Source organism: Alligator mississippiensis, chromosome 1 (genome assembly GCF_030867095.1).
Source record: "Alligator mississippiensis isolate rAllMis1 chromosome 1, rAllMis1, whole genome shotgun sequence".
In the NCBI taxonomy this organism is placed as follows: Eukaryota; Metazoa; Chordata; order Crocodylia; family Alligatoridae; genus Alligator; species Alligator mississippiensis.
The window spans coordinates 262,412,411-262,437,558 of NC_081824.1; the positions used below are offsets into that span (position 1 = coordinate 262,412,411).

General features: G+C 42.0%; 1 protein-coding gene across 3 annotated transcripts in view; it reads left to right on the forward strand.

Annotated features, from left to right (window-relative positions):
- Positions 1 to 24,014, forward strand: part of SENP7 (SUMO specific peptidase 7) — a 70,399-nt gene extending 46,385 nt beyond the window's left edge. For 2 of the 3 annotated variants that reach the window (XM_019476243.2, XM_019476244.2), the window contains 9 exons: positions 3,213 to 3,332; positions 5,041 to 5,133; positions 8,177 to 8,394; positions 8,782 to 8,834; positions 12,555 to 12,650; positions 14,104 to 14,144; positions 14,407 to 14,475; positions 18,600 to 18,750; positions 19,810 to 24,014. In XM_019476243.2, coding sequence (XP_019331788.2) covers positions 3,213 to 3,332; positions 5,041 to 5,133; positions 8,177 to 8,394; positions 8,782 to 8,834; positions 12,555 to 12,650; positions 14,104 to 14,144; positions 14,407 to 14,475; positions 18,600 to 18,750; positions 19,810 to 19,947 — 979 coding nt within the window. In that variant the 3' untranslated portion in view covers positions 19,948 to 24,014. The remainder of the gene's footprint in view (positions 1 to 3,212; positions 3,333 to 5,040; positions 5,134 to 8,176; positions 8,395 to 8,781; positions 8,835 to 12,554; positions 12,651 to 14,103; positions 14,145 to 14,406; positions 14,476 to 18,599; positions 18,751 to 19,809) is intronic. The other variant, XM_019476245.2, reaches the window with a different exon arrangement.
- The last annotated feature ends 1,134 nt before the right edge of the window (positions 24,015 to 25,148 follow it).

Below are 25,148 nucleotides of genomic sequence, written 5' to 3' on the forward strand. Positions count from 1 at the left end.
AGGTGATCTAGTTATATCTCTGGCAGTTATTTTTAGCCTCATTGTATTCCCAGTAGTGTCAGTTGGCTGAGTTTCATTCTTCATGACTCCCTTGAGATACTGTTATATATGCTAGGTAGAGCCGAGTGAAGTAATCATTGCATGCGTATTAAACATGGAGCCTTCCATAGAACAGTGGGTACAATGGTGGAGGAGAGACTTTCAAGGCACACAGGGAAGTTAAATGTGCAACTGCCATTGACCTTCAGTGGAAGTTAGGTGCCTGAATTTTCTTGGTGTCATTGGGTGCTTGTACATGCGACCGGGGTATGGTTGTCCCTAAATTGAAATGGTGGGTTTTTAAACTGCACTATTAAAAATCCACCATTTCAATTTAGGGACTTTCATGACGTCACAGTGTGTCACAGTCCCCCATCAGCTCGCCCACCTATCCCTTCCTCCTGCCTCTGCAGGCTCCACCAGAGAAAAAAAAAAAGCGATGAGTGGACTGATCCTCTTTTTTCCCCCCACCCCAGAACCTACCTGCCCCTGTGGAGGGCGAGCTGCAGGCAGGCTGAGTGGTGCCTGAGCTGTGGGGGCCCCCAGTCCTTCCCTCTGCAGTGGCGATGCCCCCCAGGCAGTACTCATCTGCTAGCACCCTGCCTGGGCAGTCCTGGGGGGCACTGCCACCACCAAGGGAAGCACCAGGCTCCACACAGTTCAGGGGCTGTGCAACCCAGCAGCAGCTCATGCGGGCAGGCTCGACTGAAGAAAAAAAAAAAGAAGTGGCAAGGAGCCTGATCTTTTATCTTTTTTTTTTTTTTTTCCTTTTCTCAGAGCCTGCCTGGGCTGCACAGGGCCCAGTGCTTCCCTCTGCTGCGGTGGCACCCCCAGGGCAGCACCTGCCTACTAGCCGCCCACCCAGGTGGTCCCAGGGGGTGCCACAGCCACAGAGGGAAGCACCAGGTCCTTCATAGCTCAGGCAGGCAGGTTCAGGGAGAAAAAAAAAATCAGGCTCTTTGCTGCTACTTTCTTTTTTTTTCTTCTTCAGTCGAGCCTGCCCGCATGAGCTGCCAGTGGGTCGTGCAGCCCCTGAGCTACGCAGGACCTGGTGCTTCCCTCCACACTGGCAGTGCCCCCTGGGACCGCCCAGGCAGGGTGCTAATGGGTGGCTGCTGCCTGGGGGGTGCCACCACCGTGGAGGGAAGGACTGGGGTCCCCCGCAGCTCAGACCACTTGGCCTGCTGACAGCTCGCCTCCCAGCCATGGGAGAGGCAGGTAGGCTTTGGTGCCCCATGCACTGTCCCCGCCAGCTTCCCGCCACCTGGGACTGCCCAGGAACAGGCTGGCTTGTCCCTGGGACAGAGTGGCAAGGCAGCAGGAGTGTGCTGGCAGCCAGAGAAGGCATCAGAGACAGTGCATAGGGAACTGGAAGCCTGCCAAATCCAATCCTGCATGCTCCTATGGGTTGCTCCATCCGCCCCACCATTGCAGCATTCATGATCCATGCCTGGTACCTCGAGGTATGTAAAAAAAACATTTAAAGCTGTGTCTATGGCCAAATTGCTGATTCTCTGAATTGGCCGCCATCAAATCTTCAGATTTGGATTCGGCCAAATTGAATTGGGGACAGTGATCCGAATTAACAGATCAAATCATTGTCCCTGATTTGGGCCTAATCTGAGTCTGAATCGAATACAGCCCGTTTTGCACACCCCTACTGGCAATACAGGACTGCATTGCAGAAGCTGTCAAAAGTTGGATGTTTCAAGAAGCTAGATGCTTAGGAGGCTTGTGGAGAGAGGGAACTGTTGGGGATTTGGAATGGTAGTCTGGCATTGTGAGATAAACATGTTAAGTGGATCAATATAAATAAACTTCTGCATACTCGTTTTAACTGTTTAGCTTTAGAAGTGAAGAAAATAAGTTTTGCATTTACCCAGAGTATATATTTAACTGTCACATAAACAAGGCTCAGTAAGCACAGAGTGCCATCAGAGCTGTGGTACTAGCAGCCCCCAAACTTCCTAGCTATCTTCATTTTCAAGGCTTCTCATCACTTTCAGAACTACTGTTGACAGTGATGAGAAATAGCAGCCATGAAACTATCTTTCTCCCACTGTTTTCAAGTCTTCTAATAAATGTCCTTTGACAGCTGCCCCCAATTCCATGTTTCTGGTGCAGTTAAGCAAAATACAGTTAGTATAATAATATAGACCAGTCAACAACCTTAATTCCAGCCCACGAAAGTTTGATTTGGAAGGGAGAGTGGGAGGAGAAAATGCCAATTTAAAGGGGCCTCATTAAAGCTGTGACTTAAAATCTCCTTGTCTTTGTACTTACTGTCAAATTTGCCATTCCCTGATGGTGTTTGATATGTGTTTCAGCAGCACCCATTAAGCAGAGATGGGCACTGAGTAGAGAGAGGATTGGAGCAGCAAAGGATCAGTGGTTGGGGATCATCAATCTGTGGTGGTTGCTGGGTCTTAAATACCCAGCCCAGTGCCCTAAAAGTTTGTCAACCTCTGAACTGTTACTATTGTAATTAAGATGCAGTTGATAAAGCACAGTGTGTAGACAGTGGGGATGAAAGATGATAGTCATTTAGGCAGTTTTTGCATTCAATTAATATTCACATAACTGACGTTTCCTACAAAGTAAGTAACAGGCAACAAATGGGGACTGGCATTGTGCTATGCAGCCAAGTAACTTATGTACATACCTGATGTAGATGTAAGCAAAGTAGCAAAATAATTAACAGGTTGAACATCTAACTTGTAACTTTGAGGTTTCTTAATGAATAACCCATTGAGGTGAATGGTATGATTTACACTACTGACCTTTTGTTTCACACACTAGAAACTCAGGAAGGTAACACTGCATTAGTGTTCATATTTAAAATTTTCAAGCTTATCTTAATTATGTTTCTAGTTCTTGCAACTATTTAAAAAAAAGTTGACTCTGGAGCACAAATCTCAAGGCTAAGATTGGCTTTTTTGTAGCTGTGTTCACATTAACTGGTTGACGTGTACATATTACAATGATTGCCATCTATACACATACGTAAAATTACACAGAAAAGTTTGGTATGGTTAGCAACTGTGTGAAGGTAATTGGCTTCTAGGTTAAAGTAGCAGTAGTGTCCTTTAATTTTTATAAATGATGATTTTTTTCAGGGAGAACGTGGCTTCTACACAGGAAGTAAATATATGCCTTTTTCATTTCTTTTCTAGATACCTTTTATTGGAGAAAGCACCAAAGCATCTTGCTGAGCGCTCACATGTTTTTAGTAGCTTCTTCTATAAGTGCCTGACCAGGAGAGAGAAAAACTCTGAGAAAGATCCAAAGCTTTCGTAAGTTCACTTCCAGATGCCATAACATTACTGTTCCAAACTAAACTATTTGTTACATATATGCACAAGTACTGAAGGAGGCGGTCTTAATTTAGGGGTTGAGGTGGGAAGGGAGGACAGGAATGATGGGATGTCATACAACACAGATTCATAATGAAGCAGTATTCAAAGACTGGTGCTCTTCCTGGATCCCTCATACTTTCCATAAAGTGTCCTTTGGCTTGTAGCATTCCAAATGCTTTTAGGTCTTCCAGATATGTTGTCAGAAACAATATAGGATAGTAGCCTTTTAATTAAAGTTTTTCTATTATTAGGGTTTGATATAAATACAAACTAATATAGAACTGTTACTGACTCTCTTTTTATTTGAATCTGGATTTTGGGCAATTGTCTTCACTACATTTTCATTCCTGTTCTTCCGAACATTCATGCAATTGTACAGGGAAAGGGGAGGCCTTTAGGGTTTGTATTGTTCCTTTGAAGTGTAGGCTTAGCACATGTAGCACTCTTTCTTATTTATGAAGCTTATATGATGATCACAGATTGCTGTCCTGTTTTATGTAAGTGGAATGACTCATTTTGCATTGGTTGACTTCATTAGTTGTGCACCTTTCTTAGGAGTCCCTGCTTGGCTTCTGTGTAGTGGTATTCATTCCCAGCACCCATGCATATGGGCAAGTGTGTGGGTGGCAAGGTGACCACTTAGTGATGGCAGAAACTGGCTGGGATGATGTAGTTGGGGATGGTCCTGCTTTGAGCAGGGGGTTGGCCTGGATGACCTCCTGAGGTCCCTTCTAGCCCTAATTTTTTATGAGACTATGCCTTTTCCCCTGTAGGTGAGTGTGCACCACAGGTACACCAAAATTGGAAGGTTTCACTAGCAGCACCAGTTGTGTTGCCACACACCCTCTTGGTAACCTTGGGCTCCTATACACATGCAGGGAGTCTGCTTCAATGCACTGTAATTCCAGTGCGTTGGAGCATGGAAAATAACGTGCTCCAGCAACCCCCAGCGTCATGAGTATCAGTGTCCCTGTGCTGAAAAATGGCAGTGGGGTGCCTTAAACTAAAGCTGGTTCAATGAGCTTGAGTTCAAAGCGCCCCACCACCATTTTTCGGCGCAGGGGCACTGATGCACATGACACTCTGGGTGCTCTTAATTAACATGGCTCTCACAGCTACACTAAGCACCCCCCCCCCCCCCCCAAATGCCTTCTGGAGCACATGTATAAACACCCCTTGTGCCTTCAGCCAAGGCTATGGAAGATGGAGTTCTCCTGTGCCTTGCTCTAATTCCTTCTTCCCACAGGATAGTCTTTTTCTGTTAACAGCTATTGCTCCCTTTTCACTATGAATAGTTAGTACTTGGGTTAAGAGGACTTTTTTTTATTCCCAAACAAATTTTTATTTTGTTACTTAGGGTCTTGGGGTGCTTCATATGAGGCCATCATATTCAGAAGGCCCTCCTCTTGGGGTAGCTGTGACTACAAGCAGTGCCCATGCCTGCTACTTTATTGGCCTACAGGAAGGTCATAGAGAAAATTGAAGCACTTGTTACTCTGCCTTTGAGTTTGTCTGATCTCTGAGTCTCCCTTCTTTAACTGGAGAGGGAGAATGTTTTTGCTTAGGCATAGGAAGCTGTAGAGTTGGCAACCATGTCACAGTACTTAATCCAAAGAACACACAATAATAATTGTTTTATTTTCAGGGCAGCGCAGAGAAGACACAGAAGAGTAAAAACGTGGACTCGTCGTATAAACATCTTTACTAAAGATTATATCTTTGTTCCTGTGAATGAGGAGTAAGTATGACCCGCACACTTTTGAAACTGATTTGTTGAGGACCGTTTTCTGGGACTTAAGAATTCATAGGCTTGAAATTTGCTCTTATTAAAAGTCTGAAATACCTGAAGGCCTGAACCATTTCCACTAAAAAAGAGAATACTGGACCAATGAACTAGTGAATACAGTAGAATCCAATTACTTATGAGCCATCAACAGTAGAAACCAATGTCACTAGAAAAGCTGGAGAATCTTGCTTCTTAGAAATGAGTGTATTTTGTGCCTATCGAGATAAAGATTCACCATTTCCAGTATATCAAGGACAACCATCACATCAGAACATTAGATAAAAGGTCATAATTGGTGCCATGATCCAAATGGGATGGTTTTTAGGTCTCATTATCTGTCAGGGCTAGAATGCCTCTGGTTGATCAGTACAAACATTTCCAAGGACTGATTCTAACTTAACTGCTCAGGAAAAGTAGATTCTGATTTAAAAATTAAATAACGATCAGTCTTAATCATTGTGCTGAGCAAATAATTTAAAGTCCCTCAAAAATGTCATTTACAAGAAGAAGGGCAAGCAAAAAGATATTTCTTTGTCTCCAATAAACTCTGTTTTGTGGACGTTTGCTTTACCAAAGAATAGATTTGATTTTAATTCTGTAAAAGTTCTGTATGAATTTTTCTGTTCTTTCCAAGCAACTTCCTGTAGAATGTAATACATAATATTCACAGTAGCAGAGTCAGTGCTAGTGGATAGGCTTGATTCTCCATTTACTTTGGATGCATGTATCCACCATCATTCTGCATACAAAGCAGCTGCAGAATTATGTCATATAAATGTCAGGTTGGGAGCATACCATATTCCAGATTTTATCTATTATTTTGTTGTCCTGTGGGGCCCGGCCAACTCTCAGGATCTTAAAATTGTGCAGTTAGACGGGAGGGTGTGACAGTTGTGTGCACGCACGCACTCATGCACGCACGCATCAATTAGGCGCACACACGCACACTACCAACTCTGGCATATATGCATTCAAGATTACCAGTCTAAGCACATGCACACTATACACACCAAAAATTAGACAAAATCAGCTATCAATACCCACACACCCAATACACATACACGGATCACTAATTTGTATATCATGCACATGATGATATATATATTTGCCAGTTCACACACACACCACGCACCTAAACATACACACAGGTGAGTTCCTAACTTGGGTGGTATGGTGTGTATGTGTGTGCTTGGGGTACCTAGGGTGCTTGGTGACTATGGGAGGGGGAATTGAGGGTCAAAGATTTCCTTAAGGAGGGAGATGGAGAGTGAAAGTGCCGGGAGTAAAAGTTGCTGGGGCCAGGATTAGAACCAGCAGACTGGAGGGGAAGCTGGGATTACTTAAATTCAAGTGGCCCCGGGGTTACTTGAGGTCACTGGGGCTTGGGGTTACTTAGGGTTAAAGTGCCCCGGGGTTACTCGGGGTCACCTGGTGCCAGGGTAGAAGCAAGGGAAAAAGCCTGGTGGCAAGGGGGAGACAGCCAGGAAACAGACAGAAAGGTGGGAGATGGGGCTGGAAATTGAGAGGCAGAAAGCTGGGAGATAGCCGGGAAATCAAGGAGGAGGGTCGGGAGGTCAATAAGACAAAAACCCAACTCAGGGTTTCAAAATAACAGGTTTATTAAACAGGCAACGCACTACACAGCCCCATAAAGCTATTGGTTCCCACATACGCACATGCACACACACGCACACAATTACGTACACACTCACACAATGGTAGCAGGAGAAAAAAAGGCTTGGTGGAGGGATTGAAGTCAAGGTGTGTAGGGACAGAGTCCAGATCCTTTGCTTGGGGAAGGAAAGTGGGTGATAGCTACCTATCCTAGGCTGTGAGATGATCCTTGATGGCCAGTCGGGGTCTTCTCCAGCAAGGTGTTGTCCAGAGGGGGGTTGCCGGCAGGGCCTCTAGGTTTATAGGTGGTGTGGCGTGGTGCTGGTCCAGGTGGAGGGGGCATCCCACTTGGTCTGTCTTCACTGCCCCCTTTTATAGGGGCAGACCTTCTATGACCCTAGTGGCAGGGGCATGCCCAGGCAAGGGTCAGCCCCTGGTGTACTGAGCATGTGCACTCCAGGCTTGGACATGCAGTTTCAAGTGTCTGTCACGGTGGGTTGGCTGGTTTCTGCAGCAGTCTTTGTCTTCCAAATCTTGAGCCAGGGAGGGTCAATACAGGGTCATGGTTGGGTCGTTTAGCTTATGGTCCAGTAATTGAGTTGATTATTCAGTAGAGGCCTGCTACCATTGTATCTCAAGCACCCTCATTCATTCCCATTCATTCAGGAACCAATTTACATGAGACTGGTTAGACATGTGTCATAGGTTATACCCGGGCAGAAGACACAAGATGGAGGCTTGACGTACAAAATGGAAACTTGACATTACTTATGCTAACTTACACGTGTAGGCCTAAATCATATGGTATCAATTAAAAAAAAAAAGTAAAAATCGGTAAAACAGTATAAACATAATAATTATACAATATAAAACAGTGGATCAAAGAAGGAGAGAGAAAAAAAGCTTGCTACAAAAATGCTAAAGCTTATCCCATGTCTTAGCTCACTCTGTCTTAGCTTACTCATACTTATCTATAGGGAATAGAGAGGGAGAGAAAAAGTGAGAAATAGTTGGGGAAGGGAAGGAATGCATTTCAAAAGAAAAACAAAAAGAAAAACGGGGTTTTGCTACAATTTGATCCCTGCTCTTGATTGTCTGAGTAGGTGAGGGATGTTTGAAAATGAGAATCAGGCAGGAAAAATGCTTGACAAAGAATAGGTGAGAATTTTCTGTGCAGCTGTGGTGAGGTTCAAAAGTAGAAATATGTTATGAGGATTTGTATGTGATTGTATCCTTATAAATGAACATAGTAATGGTTGGAACTGATAAACAACTACCCTGTGTTCTCTATCACTTCAATGTTATAAAGGCTTTCTACAACTCTCTTGTATAGAATGCTGACCTTCCTGCCCTCTCCCCCCCACTTTCATTCTATGGACAGGTCTCATTGGTACCTTGCAGTTATTTGCTTTCCTGGGTTGGAAGCAGCTGTGTATGAAGATTGTCCGAACCAGTGCCTCCTACAGCCCCATATTAAGCAATCTTCACTTCATTCAAAAAAAGAGACAGAGGCTGTTAGAACCAGTACAGTCCTGGTCTTTGGTGATAACTGCAAGGATGAAGAAGAACTGGATCTAAACAGCAGTCTGCATTTGAAAGGTAGTCATAAATAGAGATAATGGTAATGAAACTGTTACAGAGCTTCAGCCAAGAGAGAATTCTTAAAATGAGCTACATATGTTAGCAAAGAAAGTACAATTCAGCACAGAACTGGTGTAATGGATTTTCTGGTGCAGTTGATTTTGCAGGTTACTATACATTATAAAGCTTATTAGGAACAACATTGTGTCCTTGTACGTAAATGCAAATGGAATTTGAAATCAAAGGCGTAATATGTCTACATGAATGTCACTGTACTGGGGCCTAGTTCTCATCAATGTTGATTTAAAAAGTTGATCCCCACAAAGACCAAGACATTCAAATATTGCACAATTCAAAAAGATAATACTTTCTTTTAACAACTTTTCATTTATTGTCTCATGCCAGATGGTGATCAGCAGACTACTTTGTCCTCTGCCTTGAATTCATATAATTCCAAAGTAAGTGTCTTTATATACTGGTAGAGGACTGTGAAGTCTTTATGAATCTTACTTACTTTATTATTGTTCTTTGCAAAGTAGGTTGATTGCAAAAACGTGAATTATATGTAGTGAATAGAGAAATAACTTCTATTAATACTTTTAATAGCTAAAACCTAGAACTTCTGGGGAGTCCAAAATACAGACAGGAATACCACACCGTAGTAAAGAACAAGCTTCAAGCTTTAGAAAGTTGTTCTACGAATGTTACAGAGGATGTTGTTACTGAATGAGTGGCTATTAGAGGTACAGAAAAGAAAGCTACCAAACAAAACAGGAAGAACTGAGATAAGGATCAAGGAATGATTAGATTAAGGCTGTTGGAAAACTTTTGAGGTTTGTTGTGCAGCAAGAATGTATTTACCTGTTTCCATTTAGGTTTCTTTTGGTGTCTTTGGGCAATATGCCTTGTAGTTGTGCAACAGGGTTGATTGTGTAGTTTTAGGAATAGTTTGGACAAGGAAGGACAACATGAAACAATTTTTTATATCGCAACAGCTCTGGTGGACAGGACACCTAGTAAGTAGAGACCTACCTAAATTGGGTTCTTCATGGCCTGCTTGCAGCATGCAGAGCCACTTTTGTGGGCAATTCATGGTGGTCCTGCTCCTTGCTGCTGATTAACCAAGAGGTCCTGGAGGCCCCTCCGCTCACTGGTTGGTGGACAGCTGCCCTTTATGCAGCCCCACCCCTCACTGCTGATTGATGGAGAGGCCCTGGTTGGGGAGGAGGTACAAGGAGCTAACCACCCTCTTGGCTGCTCTTGTTCATGCCACTCTGCCAACTGGTACCTTCCTCCTCCTCCATTAGGCTGAGAGGCCAGGCAGCAGTGGCCATGAGGACCGCTGGCTCCCACTGGGGACCCAGCATTTTATTTTTAGTAATTTTTTTTCCAGGTGATTCCACAGGAAATCACAGCAAATGCCATGTTTCATGGCAACTGTGGAAACCACTGTTTTTCACAGTTTCCATGAAAATCGCGAAAGCACCATTTAATTAGGTCCCTAATCATAAGGATACCTGACATCACTCCTGAAACAGGTCCTATACTCCCAGTTTGCTGATGGTCACCACTCCAGAGGTGGGCAAAAGAAGAAGAAATGTGACATTAATATCAGTACTTGGGTAACTTGAACTCTGAATTGCTCCCCGTGGCACCATGATGTATGACAAGGTATTGATCATTTAGAGCAAATTCACCTCAATATAGAAGCAGCTGGCTGAGGGAGACAAAGGGAAAGAACCAACATTACCAAGACCCACTCCTTCCCAGAACTATATGCCATGTGTGCCAGGTCAAATATGGATTTTGGATTGGCCTCTTCAGCCATCTCTGGACTCAATAATGACTCCCCTATCTAGTGGAAGACTGTCCTCATATAGAGGGGCTGTCAGTGACAGCAAGGAGAAAAGGACTTGTATGGGATGATTTGGATAAGGATGATCCTACTTGGAGAAGGGGGCTAGATTAAATGATCTCCAGATGTCCCTTCCAGATGTACTTTTCTACAATTGTATGAACTGCCATCTGTCTTATATTGAGGAATATGATAAAACCAAAAGAGGAACAAAGCATCTGATGAGTCACCACAAGAGTGTATATATAGGGGTTGGTGGAGAAAATGGAGCAGAATAGAAGCACTGAAAGCATGAAAGTGATTTACACAAGTATCAGTGTATTTGGGAAAAGAATACCTTATATGAATGAGTCTTGTAGATGATGGAACTTGAAGACTTTTGATTACAAGAGTTTACAGAAAGATGGAGAGAGTATTTTAATGAACTGCTTAATGGTGGAATTGATAAAAGTGGGCAGTGAACAGCTATTTTTCCAGACACCTTAGGTCATTTGTGGAATAACCAGATTTTGAAGAGTTCTAAGAGGCAAACAGAATAACAACTTCTCCCCATTGCTCCACACATACAAAACACCAGGTATTTGAAAATGTTCCCAATGTATTTTAAAAGCAAGAGGTGATTAGCTATGTCAAAGATTTCACAGGCTAACTTCGTCAGTTTAGACGTTTGAAAAAATTAGAAACAAATGAGGTATTTGCATGTCCAATTTTAGAGAGAGAGAGACACACACGCATACAATGGATTGTAAAAACTCTTGTGTTATCTCATTCTTCGATATAGAATCCCTTTTTTGGTACTTTTATATCGACTTATCCCTTATACAGAGGAAAAAGTAGAATATGTGTGTCCCAGAAAAAGCATCAGATATTTTGCATCAGATATTTTTAATTTGTGAAACACTTCAGAAGAGAGGGGATTATAACAAGAAGTCCTCTGAATCACACAGAAATAATTTAGAATTCCTGATGTAATTACTATGATGGTACAACTGTGTTGTGGGCAGTTTAGAAATTAGAGTCCCTGGAGAGTGAAATATCTTTCCTGTTTGACATCTGGAAGGTATTATGGTAGAGAGGTACAGGTTGTAAAATATTCTTTAATATGGGCACGGGTCAAGTGTAGCAGTATCAGTAACATTTTCCAGGTGAGGTGAATTTTAATGTCATGCACCATTTTTTTTGATGGCTTAATTTATTTATTTGGCTGTCATAAAGCAAAGAAGATACGGTTATTGATAAGCATCAATAACAAGTGAGGAAGACTAAATCCTAGGAGCATTAATTATTAACAACTATTTGATGAGGGAGAAAATTACAGTTGAGAGTGGGAATACATCTAATTTTTCTCAGAGATTTTTTTAGTTCCAAATAATTTTTAAGAAGAGACTGTGGTTAAAATAAATAAGGCCATTATACAAATTTTTATATAGATATGCCACCAGAACATATACTGAGTAGGAAGAAATATAGAAGAATACTTTTAAAAATGAAGAATTGAGATAAGGTTTTGTGCCATTAAAGAACAATATTTTGGGAAGTTTTTAAGAAGGAACTACTGTTGGTCCTTGAAGAACGAAGTAGTGAAACGTAGAATAATGTCATTAAATTCCAGTGACTTCTGTGGACATAGCATTGTGGGTAGGGAGATGGAAGAAGGATAAGCTACATGTCTCTTGTAAGGCCATTCTAGCAGTGTGTGATCTTGTGACTGACCAAGGGGAAGATGGTGGGGATAATACCGAGCAAGACCAAAGAGCTCTTAATGTAAATAACTGACAACTGACTGTTAACAGAAGGTGTTGTGGGCAGGTTGTTTGTGGACAAAGCACCCTTACAATCAGTAGAACCAAGGAAGTGTTGTTAGAGTAGTACATTTAATAGCTGGACCCTGTAAAACTTCAGTGTAGTTGAGTGTGTTTGTTTTCTCCACTGATGAATAAAGTATAATTTATTCATTATGAATACAATGAAGAGCAGAAAAAATATTTTTATTCAGGCTAGTAGATTTTCATGACTTTTGCAAAGTTGTAATCTCTGAATCTGAATTCATACTGTTTTTTGGTGGGATGATTGAAGTTCCTGATATTCGGGTTACTTTTCACTATTGCAGCTTCATTCTTGTCCAGCTGACCGCAAGCTGGAAGTGGTAGCTGTTGCCTTGTCTCTTAAAGATTGGTAGGGAGGCAGTAGAAATGGAAGATAAGCTGTTGAGTGAATCCACCCAGAGGAGCAAACAGCCCCCCCCCTCCCCCCCCCCCATCCCCAAGCTCTCTCTTCCTCCTGTCCCATTTGTGACCCCTTTCCCTCTCCCCTGGGCTGCTAGGCTTTTGCTGCTGCGGTGATTAGAAGCCTTGGGAGAAAGACCTCTGCTGCTGCAATTAAACTTGATTCTAAACCTGCTCCATCAGCCAATCAGGAGGTATGTTGTGGTGGGGTGGGCAGGGGTACCACCATGTAGGCACAAAAACGGTGGCCTCTGCCACAATTGGGCCACAATATTAGTTAGCTGGGCCCACAATTTACACCAGGCCATAGTTAGTTATAAGAAAGATCATGAGTTGCATTAGTGATTCCTAAATTCTTTGCACAAGCACTTTTTTGTACTTTTGAAAAGAGCCTGAGTGCTGTAAATTAAGTACCTCAAAGCTTGTAACTCTTTATTATAGGATCATGACCTCTAGTTTGAGGACTGCTGGACTAAACTGAGAATCAATGTAATATGTGAACCAGTGCAATATATCTTGCTAGAGTAGTGGCACTTACCCTGTCCAGCCCCGCAGGCCAGATGAGTGGTTGCATCTTGTGCTTGAGGCCAGTCCGTGGGCTGGATTGCACACTGGCCAGACCCAGCTATGAAGCAGCCTCACATACTAACATGATCTAACATATAGGGTCATGTCATCTCTACATGCATCAGGAGACCCGCAGGCTATAGGTTGAGCACCACTCTTCTCAACCAGGGGTGCCCAATTCCCAACTCCTCTAGCCTGCAGGACTAACCATGGTGTGTGGGGAGCCCTGTGGGGTGCGACCCTGTGCACTTGATGAGGCACACATGGTGGCACCAGGCTTTATCCCAGCATGCAGGGAATGGCAGAGGGCGTTGGAGCCCAGTTCTAGCACATAGGGCTCTCCGAGCCCAATCCTGGCATGCAGGAGCCTCTCCAGCTCACAGACCAGCTCTGCACCCTTTGTCTGGCCTGTGGGTCCAAAAATTTAAGCTGTGAGGGATAGAAGTCTTCTGATGTCCAGCCAAGGACCTGGTCAGAACTAGCGTTTGGACATAGGAACAAGGGGCCATGGCCTCTTCCTTCTTCAGGCACCAGACAATAGAAGTGACTTAATGTTGTGACTTGGAATGGGCTGGTGAGCAGAATTCAAGTTGACACTGACAGTCTTCCTTGCTAATGTTTTAGTGAAATGCATTGATGTTTATCTTGAATGTATCCCATACATATTGTTAGGTACAGGAAAAGCCAGGTCTTTTGGGCCCAAGTCATTTGCAACTCACTTTGCTTGCAGCAGGTTGCTGAAGGAAGGACAAGCCACTCAGCTGGATGCTACAACTTATACTTTGAAAGCTGTCACTTACCCTCTCATCTGGAGCTTATCAGCGGGTTCCATAGAACTGATCGGATAAGCAGCACCAGGGCAAACAGTTGGAGCACCTCAGTGGTTCTATACAACCATTGCTGTGGCTACACTTGTGCCCAGCTGGTTTGGGAGCCTGCATCTTTCCAGGAGAATAAGGAACCTGTGAAATTCAGATTCCACAATATTAACTTATTTCATCAGTTTTCAGTTGATGACAGTATTCAGTAATTTTGTGCCTTTTCTGGATATTGCTTGTAAATTGTAATATTTTTTTTCAGAGCTCCTTAAATGATTCCAACCCACAGAAAATTTGTAAAAGGTAGGTTTGTGCTTTCATAATGCATGAGCATTTAGATGTCTACACTCAATATATTAGGAGAATTTCTTCAAGTCTTCATATCATAAAAATGCCCATGAGCACACTCAGTTCAGACTTCCCCAGCCAGTCACTAATCTTCCTACTTGATATTACCACTGAAATTCAGTCACAAAGTTTTAAAACTCCTTTCTGATTCAAACTTTAATTAGACACTGCAAAATGAAATATGAGGTTGATTTTTTTTCCTTTTCATTCTCTGCAGGCCTTGTATACTCATCTTAGATTCCTTGAAAGCAGGTTCCCTGCGGAGCACAGTTCAGATCCTGAGACAGTGAGTAACAATTGTTTGGGGTTTATTCTTTAGTTAGAAAAGGAACATTATGAAGGACATTTTAAGTCCAACTTACAATTTGCAACTTTTCAAAGAATTTGTGTAAAACCAAAGTCCAATAGAAAAGTCTCCATGATTTATTTAAAAAAAAATGAATGCATTGTTTTTTGTTCAGTCATAAACATTTTTCTATGACATTTACAGTGTGGATGTAATAAATGGAAGTAAAACTTACAAGCCTTTTCATTGCCCATGCTAAATATAGTGCAGGGGTAGGCAACGTTTTTTGGCTGGAGTGCCAAAACCCCCCCACGATGCTTACCTTGGAAGGTGCCGGAGTGCCAGAAAAACAAAACAAGGGCAGGGGGTACATGGCAGGATGCGCTGCTTGTGCCCCTTGCCCCACACCCAAAGCCCCTGACCCCCAGCCCAGGTTCTGTGGCTATCAACAGCTACCCAGAACCTGGGCTCGCTGCAGCCAGGAAGCTGCAAACAGCTGCTGCCGCCCCAGCCCCGGCCCCTTTCCTAGCTGCTTCCCAGCCCCGGCCCCGGGGAGGCAGCAGATACTGGCGATGCTGCCCTTGCCACCGCTTCTGCAGAACAGTGTGTGGAATTCAGCATGGCAGGGCTCGGCGGGGGGCGCAGAAAGCTGCCTGCCTCTCCGAGCTCCCCACTGCCCTGGCCACACTTCTCCTGCAGGCGGGGCAGCAGTGAGCGGCACAACCCTGCGTGCTGCCCATGGTGCTCCCATGCACACAGGGGAAGTGTGACCAGGGCAGCACGGAGCTTGCAGCAGCAGGCAGCTTCCCTGTGCAGCCCCTCTGTGCACTGCCACTCTGGGTTGCACACACTGTGCTCCTGGTCCTGTTGCCCTTTCCTGGGCCCTCCAGAGCGCATTGTGTGCAACCCGGAGCAGCAGTACACAGAGAGGTTGGTTGCAGCAGGACTTCCATCCTCCCAGCTGGTTGCTGGGAGCAGCCCAGGCTCCGTGACTATCAGCAGCTACTCAGAACCTGGGCCAGCTGCAGCCAGAAGGCTACAAACAGCTGCTGCCTCCCTGCCCCAGCCCCAACACGTGCTGAGGAAAATGGCTTCACGTGCCATGCTTAGCATGTTGCCGACCCCTGATATAGTGCATTAGGGGAAAAATTAATGGTAGAAGGAATAGCAGATTTTTCAAATTCTGTGTTTTAATAGTAGGAGTGTTTTGTTAGTAACACAGATGAGAAGTTTCCTTTTTAAATCTGCAAGTGTTCTTTTTAAATGGCCAGTTTTTAAAAAGCGCTCACTTTTTTTGAGTGAATAATTGCCTTAGCGCAACATTGTATGCACGATTACGTGATTATGTCCTTTTTGCAAGGAGTTGAAGTATGATACCAGATTTGGCTAGCTGAAAATTTGGCATACTGTTTTAATTGCATTAAAGCACAAATAAATAGCTTGGAAGGCAAGACTAAGAATATGTTTAGATTTTTTTTTTATCTGTTAAGCATTGGAACGAAGTCTGCAAACTCAGTGTTCTTTATTGAAAGTACTGGGGGCTTGGAGGGGCAGAGGGAAGAATTGTATATGAGGTGATTGTGTTGAGTTGAAGTAGCCGTTTATGGCATGTTAGAATAGCAGCATTGCTACAAGTATCTCTGTAGAAGCTACAGATACAAATGACAGGGTTTTGTGTAATCTTGGATAGTGTCATTTCAACAGCAATATTGACACTGTATCTTTTCAGTAGTTTTGCACAGAACTAATTAATATAATGGCCCCCAAAATCTTTTTAAAATAGGCACCTTATTGACCATATTAAATAGCTAGCTTGAAACTGGTTGTATTCACTTAAGCAAATAGAGCAAAAAGAAGATGACTTAATGGCATGCACAGATTAAATCTCTGCGCAATTTAAATCCTGTTCACACTGTTCTGGGATTGGTTCAGGGACAGTGAATTCTGTGATATCACCTTCCTGCTCTGGGCACACAAAGGACTTCCTAGATGCCAAAGATCTATTCATAGACAAGAAAAATCTTCCCACCATCAGACTCCTATTCAAGAGTAAATAGTCTGTGCTTTGGAATGCCCCTAGTCAGAGACCTCTAGGTTGCTGCTGCCAGGAGGAGTCTTCGAAGCATGTTTCTAGTAGAGCATAGCAGCAATAAGCCAGGGAGGGCCACAGGGAATTGGGAAGTAGTTTTAAATTAAATGCTCCTGCAGGGATGTGGGACCTGTGAGGTTTGAGACCTGAACACAGTACTGTGAATGGGGAGAGGCAAACCTCACTCCACATCACCAACGCTGGAGAAAATTCTTCTAAAGGAACCTTTGAACTTTCTCTTCACAGGTTCCCTTCCTGTCATGTTTCTTGTAGGAGGAGATGGCAGTCAGGTCCACAGTAAATCAAATCCTACTTTCATCTGAACTCTGGATCCTTTCAGTTTATTGGTGTATTGCAGTTGCTGTCAGCAGGTAGCAGGGAAGCCTCCTTGTGGCTAGTCCAACACATCTGTAAATTACAACAATCCCTGAAGCATTGCGGATAAATTACAAAAGGGCTACTTGCAAGCTGTAAAGCTATAATGTATACCATATATACTGGTATGCTGCCAACATGAAGTTAATGTAAATTCTATTAGTTTTATGGTTAACATAGCAAGATGCTGGTTTTCTCATGATGAAAGGCCTGACAGCATGAACCAAATTCAAAATTTGCATGATAATCATATACGATGATTATAGTTCCTTGAGGTGTATGGGTTTAAGAAGTTCCAAAGTGTCTTAATGGCTTCATTGTACAGGGAGCTGATCAGAGTTGCCTTTTCCATAAGACTACAACTACCATGGCTATCTCAAACATTATGGAAAGTACGTATGGGTGTCAAACTCGCTTGGGGTCCTGAGCTGGATCTGGCCTGGGGAAACAGGGTGGCCACCACAGTTGCAATGGCTGCAGCAGTGATGGCAGCTATGGTGGTGGCATTTGTGGCAAACAGCTATGGGCTAGTTGGGTACTTGCTCTGGCGGAAGGGTGCAAACAGCAGCAGGCCCCAGGGTGTCTGTACACAGGTTGGATGCCTGCTCTGACGCGTTCTAATTAGAATGCTCCAGCAGCCTCGCCATCACGTGTATTCAGCATCCCCACATTTCAAAATGGCAGCAGGGGCACTTTAACTAAACCTTGTCGAGCGGGCTTTAGTTAAAGCGTGGGACGCTGAATACAGAAGACACTGTGGGCATTTTAATTAGAGCAGTTCCTGTGAGCTGCTCTAATTAAAACACCATCCCCTACCCCTACCCTGGAACATGTGTATAGATGTCCCAAGAGATCACAGGGTCTCCTAGGCTTCTGTTGCGCTGCGCAGCCCCGTGGTCTCAATGGCCATGTCTACTGGGGCCACAGGACCCCACATTCTTCAGTAGGCCATGCCCACAGCTTACCACACCCTGACTTCTGGTCGCCTCTTGGTGTTGATGAGGCAGCTCCATGGGCCGGATCCAACCCATAGATCATATATGTGACATGCCTAATGTAAATGATTTGGTAGGGACATCCATGGATATGATGTACTTTATTTACCTGCATGCTGGACAAGTACATAATTTGCTTAACTGCGTTACACAGAGCTGGTTCCTGTTTGTTGCACGTGGCTCATAGTTAACAAACTCCATTTGTCTGCATATTGATTAAGTGCACAGACTGCTTAAATTCATGATTTTTCAGTATCTTAGTAACTTAACTGCACTCCATTAACAAGCTAACTGTAATGGTAACTATTTTGTACTAATTATACTCCATATAACTGCACCAGAAATAGAGAAGGGGAAGTAGCCATCAAAAGTCTTTTAAATGAAGGAAGCTAGCCAGTTTAGGACGGCCAGTACCACAGTATTAACAGTGTTGTATATTATTTAATGAGTTTAAGTTCAAATAAGTGTATGCCCTAGGTGAGCATATAGTGTTTTCAGATGGAAGGTTACACACTTAAATGGAGTATAATCTATAACAAAATACTGCACCATTAGAAAATTTGTGATGTTTTCCTAGTTCTAGGAAAGTGCTGAGTAATACCCTCAAAAGGGTTGAATGAGATAATTATTATGTGAATATTTTATCTAACCTGTTTTCATTTTAGGTACCTGGAAATAGAATGGGAAGTTAAACGAAAAACCCACCGGGAGTTCGGCAAATCAACAATGATTGATTTCTGTCCTAGAGTCCCGAAACAGGATAACAGCAGTGATTGTGGGGTATATTTACTGCAGTATGTGGAAGCCTTTTTCCAGGTACAGTATGGAAACAATTATGTCACTCTGAGTGAAATCCTCAAATGTCTCTGAAAGCTGTAATTATCAGGATAAATGCATTTTTCTCTTTGAGTAAGCAAAGAGAAAATCCATTCTTACCCTAAGAACAGATCTTTTTGGAGCTAGGCTCTAGGCAGCCTACCTCCTACCTCTCTTTTTGTAGAGGTTTCTGGCTGTGACACTGTGGTTTTTCCCCTGGCTTGCCTGAAGATTCCTAGCTGTTCTGACATGTTTGGAGCCTGTGCATAGCACTTATTCTTCTTGTATTACTCACCTAGAGACTTTTACATATAAACTCATGGGTGGCGCCTTAGCCCTCTGACAAGTCTTTATGCAGAGAAACATATGCTGCTGCATAGGCATGAACTGAAGTTCAGTATAATTCTTTCTGAACCGCTAATTTTCTAGTAATTTCATCAGGTGCTTTTCTTATACTCTTATCTTTTTTTCCCCCTCATTAAAATGTAACGCTTGGATATCACAGTTTCCTTCTAGTGGATGATAAAGAAGGTAATTAAAGTTGCGTTCCGCACCACCCCCCAGCCCCCGATCCTGGGTTTGTGGCAGCTAATTTGTGGCCTCCAGGGAACCCTAGGTGATTAGGGCCAGCTGTTCTCACTGCACTCTATGTATTCTCCGTTTCTGCAAGTGGAATGTGGAGCATTGGGCACAGTACCAGTGCAGGCAATCTATCCCAAGCATGGTTTCTGGTGCTACAGGGCAAAAAATCTTACCCTTATCCTACAGTCTCTCCCACTGGTGTCCTTCTGAACTCAGAGTCATTCTTATTTCTTCACCAGCCAAGAATCCAACAGGGTAGATAGATGGGCTTATTATTATGCTAGTTCTTCTTCATCATGCAGTTTCCACAACTTTCGAGAACCCATATGTGACAAACTCTTCACTTACAGCAAAAGATTTGAAAATGCAGTCCATTCTCAGCAGTGGCACACTTTGTAGGTTGTGTGGGAAAGCTGATGTTTGAGTGAAGATCTCTTTACAGATCCTTGCTATAAACTTGTCTCTTTCTGTCACCAGAATCCTATCATTAACTTTGAGCAGCCCATGCACTTGGAGCGTTGGTTCCCTCGTCGGGTGGTGAAAAACAAAAGGGAAGAAATTCAAGATCTCATCTTGCAATTGCACTTGCAACAGCAAGGTGGCAGCAGCAGCTAAAGAATCTGCTCCGGCAAACCTGGAAGAGACATTTCTGTACAGTGTGACTGGAAAACTGCTTAGCAGCACCTGGGCTGTGCCTGCTTTGCAAAAAAGGAAAACCACATAGTATTTTTGTTTGTCTGTTGGTAAATTTGTTCCAGGACTTTTTGTTTGAATTGTAGGATGTGGGTTGAAGCTTTGTAGATACAGTGTAAATATGTAATTTAAAATTAACAAATATTCACCTAAGTGAATTTTTATTTGGAATATGGGAACAGCATAGAGGTATGTGCCACAAAGATGGGAAAGTTCTTTAATCCTGTAGAGGCTGTTCCTCACTGTTGTGTGCACATGCACACAACTCAGATTTGAGTGAACATATAGTCATCATGATTGGTGAGAAGATCTCATCCCTATGTTGTAACACTCTGCCTTGCAGTTCTCATATATAGTATGAATACCATGTATTTCTTTATTTTAAGAATATAGTTATGAATCTCTTTAGAGATATCTCTTGATATATTTTTATTATTATTTGTTTATAATTTGTGACATGAATAGCTGCAGCTGCATGCGTGTCAGCTTGTTGAGAGTTGAGCTCGCTGTTTTCGTGTTTCCGTCATAAAACTTAACTTATAAGGAAACTGAAAGCATTTGCTTCAGGATAAAGCTTGAAGCCTTTGCAGGTGAAACATGGACTTTTCTTGAATTTTCAAATATAGTTTTTCTTAACCACAGGTTGGAAAAAGGTTGTGCTTTTAAATTATAGATGTATCCTGGTGCAGTAAACCCTACCTGCCTGACTTGTATGTCTTTGATGCGATGAGACTTCTATCCATAAGGCAATCAGGTGTAGGTCTCAAATTGTTTTTAGGTGCTTTAATGAGAACTGTATGCACATGGCTTTACTCCAAAGGCCTGCTGTATTCAGAGTTGTAATGTGTGTTAAGAACCTGCGTAGGTATTTTGGGCCCAAGCTGGCAAACAAGTAAGTCTATATTTAGTAGTTTTACTTATTGGAGTTTTACTTAGTCATGTTGAATCACACTGAGTAAAAGTATTGAAGGTTTGGATTGGGCCTTTTATGTGATAAGCTAACAAGTGATTGGTTAAATGGATATTTATGCCATTTTCAAAGAGAAACTAGCCCCAGAAAGTTTTAATAACCCTTTAATACATGGTCACCTAGGGTGCTTTCCTCTGTTCTCCATGGTAAAGAAGTACATTTTGCAGTTGCCTTTGAAAGGACTACATTTTAATCACAGCTGTAAAGTGACATTTCAGCTTTCAAAGCTGAAAGTGAATGGCAGAGCTAAAATGAAAGTTAAGGGAGGTCCAGAAGGGTGACAGATAGTCCCAGTAGCCAGATTCAGGAACAGATCTTCAGCTGGTATATGGCACTACAATGCCATTCTCTTAATTAGAGCAGCAGGAGGAGTTGGTCACTGCTGTTCATTTTTTTTCACTTAGCATTATTATTCACACCAGGAGTTGCCTTACAGAGGGAAGAAAAAACATTTCAAAATAGGTTTATTAGCTGGCTGAGGGCTGTTACCTTCTACCTGCCTGCAGTTAGCTTAACTGAAGCAGTCAATACCCATTTCAGAGCATAACTCCACTTTCATTTTAGTTTCTTTTGACCATTGAGCAACTTTTTTTAGTTGCATAGATCATCACTCTTAGCCTCCATAAGCCTGTGTGGCTTTTGTCTCCCTAGCCATCGCATCAACATTACTATAGACCTAAGGGATTTTTTGTTTATTTATTGTTCAGATGGATAAAAGATTAAGTAAAGATATGTGAATCGTACTTGTATACTATGCCTTCTCAACTGATACATATTTTTCCTGGTGATCCCATTAAAATTATAAATACATTTTTTCCTGCATTACTAATTGATTCCCACTGTAAAATAATATTTGTGCTTCTTTAGATTGATGTGATTGTACACTTTTTCAAAGGTAATCTAGTCTTTTTTTATTAACCAGCTTTTATAACACCACCTTATGAGACCTTTATAGATTAGTGATGGAAATGTGTAATGGGAATGCCAGTGTGTTTGAAATTAAAAGGCTTTAAAAGTGGTGGACTTGATTGTTCCCTTTCAGTTTTGCTGTAGAGCCAGTGAATTAACTGTAAGCAAGGAGAGCTTTTCACTTTTAATTCACGTTCCCAGTGCATACCTATTAATAACCCCAGTACTGGGGTTATCTAATTCATTTTGAACAAAGCTGTTGTAGTTGTGCTTGAGTCCTTAAAAAGGCATTTGAAAAGTTCACAGTTCCTTGCTTGAAAAGGCATCATATTTTTAAGACAGACTTTTGGGCCCACCAAAGCTGCTTTCTGCCAGCCAGGGGGCACAGTGCAGTTTTCAAACCTGACTTGAGTGATTAGCTGAGGTGTCACTGCATCCCTGTACCTCCTTCTCATGTGATGGATGTACAGGGTTACAGAGCACTATCCTTTGGCTATATCCCTGCTTTCTGCAGTTACCCTTTATGGACCACTGCACACAGCAGAAATTAGAGCTTCCCTGAGAATGCTCTAACTTACCTTGTAGGTCAAACTGGTAAGCCACTTATGCCCATACAGGTCCTACCCCCTCCATGTCCAATGCCAAGCACAGGTTTAGCAGATATGCACCCTGAAGTCTAATGCTAGTTTAAAGAGTACAGTTATTGCAAAATGTTATACTCTGAACATATAACATTGGCACCAGGGTGCTTCACTAGGTTTTAGAAATTCATGCTATATACAAAGTGTAGCTGCTTTTAAACCAAGAATCACCAAACTTCGGCTATGCTGGGCCAGCAGTGAGAACAGATTTCAGAAAAGATCAGTGGTGTCTTCTGAGAAGGTTTTAACACCAATTGCAGAAGCTGACAAGAGCAACCCAGCGGAACCAGCCCTTGGAAAGCATCAAAAGACTGACATTGACAAAATCAAGTGGGAGTTAAATGTCTGTGGCCTGATGAGTTTGTCAACTGGCCTGGAGAATGTAAACCTGCTGTGCCCTCTCTTGGGCCTACCCAAGACTGAATTTCTGGGCCTTGACCTTGAAATGGGCTCATTCCAGTGGACAGGTACTATACTGTACAAGGAAGAAGGAGAGAGAGGGGGACAAGGGTGCACGGGACAGAAGCAGACCAGCATAATTCTCATCTTAATTGTGGCAGGAGGATAGATGCTGGTTCACATACCCAAGGACCAAACACCTTATGTTTCTATGTTTACACTCAGTAGCCTAGATTGGAACAAAGACTTTACAAGGGTTCATAGAAAATGTTCCCAAATGAAACTAATTAACTGTTGAAAATGCCATTCAAGGTGAACATGCAGGTGTCATGGTTTAGTTTGTGTTTGTTTATTGAAAATGATAAATAGATCAACAATTTTAAAGAAAAGAAAGACTCAACATTAGGCTTGTCCATTGGAATCCTTTTTGGTGAGCTACATTTTGAAAGGTTAGATTTATCTAGTTGACTTTCATTTCCCAGTTACTTTTTCTTAATTAAAATGTTTACAATAATATATGACTGAGAGTGATTAAGATGTAGCATAAAGCATGTAGGCCTATAATAGTGGTAGCCTGAGCATCCCCAATCTCATCTAATATCATTTGAGTGGTCCTAGTGCTGACTAGTGCTTGGGCAGGAAACCATCAGGCAATTTCTGGTGCTACACGCACAAGGTAAGGAAGCATTGCTGAATGCTTGGCAAATGCTAAACTACAGAAATGGAAGTCTGGAAAGACTTTATTTGCTCCTCCCTCCCCTGACCCCGCTTGTTGCTAAACTTGTAAGAGCCTAAATAAATAAAAAGTTTGTTTAGTGGCTGATTACCAAGACTTTTACCAACAAGTTAAGACACTGACAGAAATGGGAGAAGAGAAGGAGCAGAAACTCAGGTCTTAGAATTGTTAATTGACTTGGATGTATATTTTGCTTGTTTCTGTTCTGATACTTGATGATCTCTTTTACTCCACAGAAATTGTAGCTGAAACTTTTCTATACCTTCTTTGTATTTTTAAGGCTGAAAGTAAGAATTTTTGTTTTGTGTCAATAATAAAATATATATATATTTAATACTATGTTTGCATTTAAGGTTATACATTCAACAGGTTTCTGGTATACGCCAAAAAAAATTATACACAGCACACACACACTTCATTAAAATAGCACACATGTCAGAAGTCTTGCCAATCCAACTAATTGTTCCCTTTCTAATTATTTCTGCTACTCTTATCCTAAGTGGTTTGGCTGGAAATGGTTCAGGGAATTTTTTTTTCTGACCCTGAAAGTTTTAGGAGTGAAATACTGATATTTACACAATGTTCTTCTCAGAATATCTTTAATCATGTTTACTGCTAAAATAGAATATCTATATGGTTATGGTAAAATCAAAGAATAACAACTAAAAAATATCACCTTTATAAAATACGGGAAGTTACTTAGTTAAGCAGCGATAACCAGGGTCCACTTTAGCTGTAGTCTCCAATCACAAATAACACCATTTTATACTGTTCTATACTAGTTTTATGCATTTGGCCTGCCTTATTAAGTCTTTAAATATGTATCAAGGACAAAAGCAAGACATGAAGCTAAAACATGCTAGATCTAAAACATAGTCAATGGTATTTGTTTCTTTTTCAAGGAGACCTCAAAACAATCCTGAATTTATGCTTCCCTAAAACCTATACTTCCTTTTGCTTCACATAATGTTAAATAATTAATAATATTTTTGCCTTTATTATTTGTGATTGCCATTACAATTCTTTACAATTTACAATTGCTATATTCTGTAAGCAGTTGAGTTTTTCTTAAGGTCTTGGGAAACAACAATCTTGTATTCTTTGACCAGGACTAGAAGGTTGAGGTAATGCATTCACTAGATGGTTGTATACATAAAGATGACCCTTCCCTCCCCTCTCCTCCCCCACACGAAAACATCCCTCCCTCTGAACTTCTTATTTAAGGATTTAAAGTTTAATGAAAGTAAATATGCTTTTTTTTTTTTAATTTGAGGTGCCATCTGAATCTTGTTCTATAAAACCTCCTGGACTGATGCTTACTATAGATCTTTTCAGCATGAATGTAATTTTTAAATCAAGTTTGTTTAAGCTGTCATGCCTTTCAAACTGCACAATAGTGCTTGAGAGAGATTCGTTTTTTTCAAATTATAAGTTGCTCTGCCTATGGTAAAATACTTTAAAATGATGG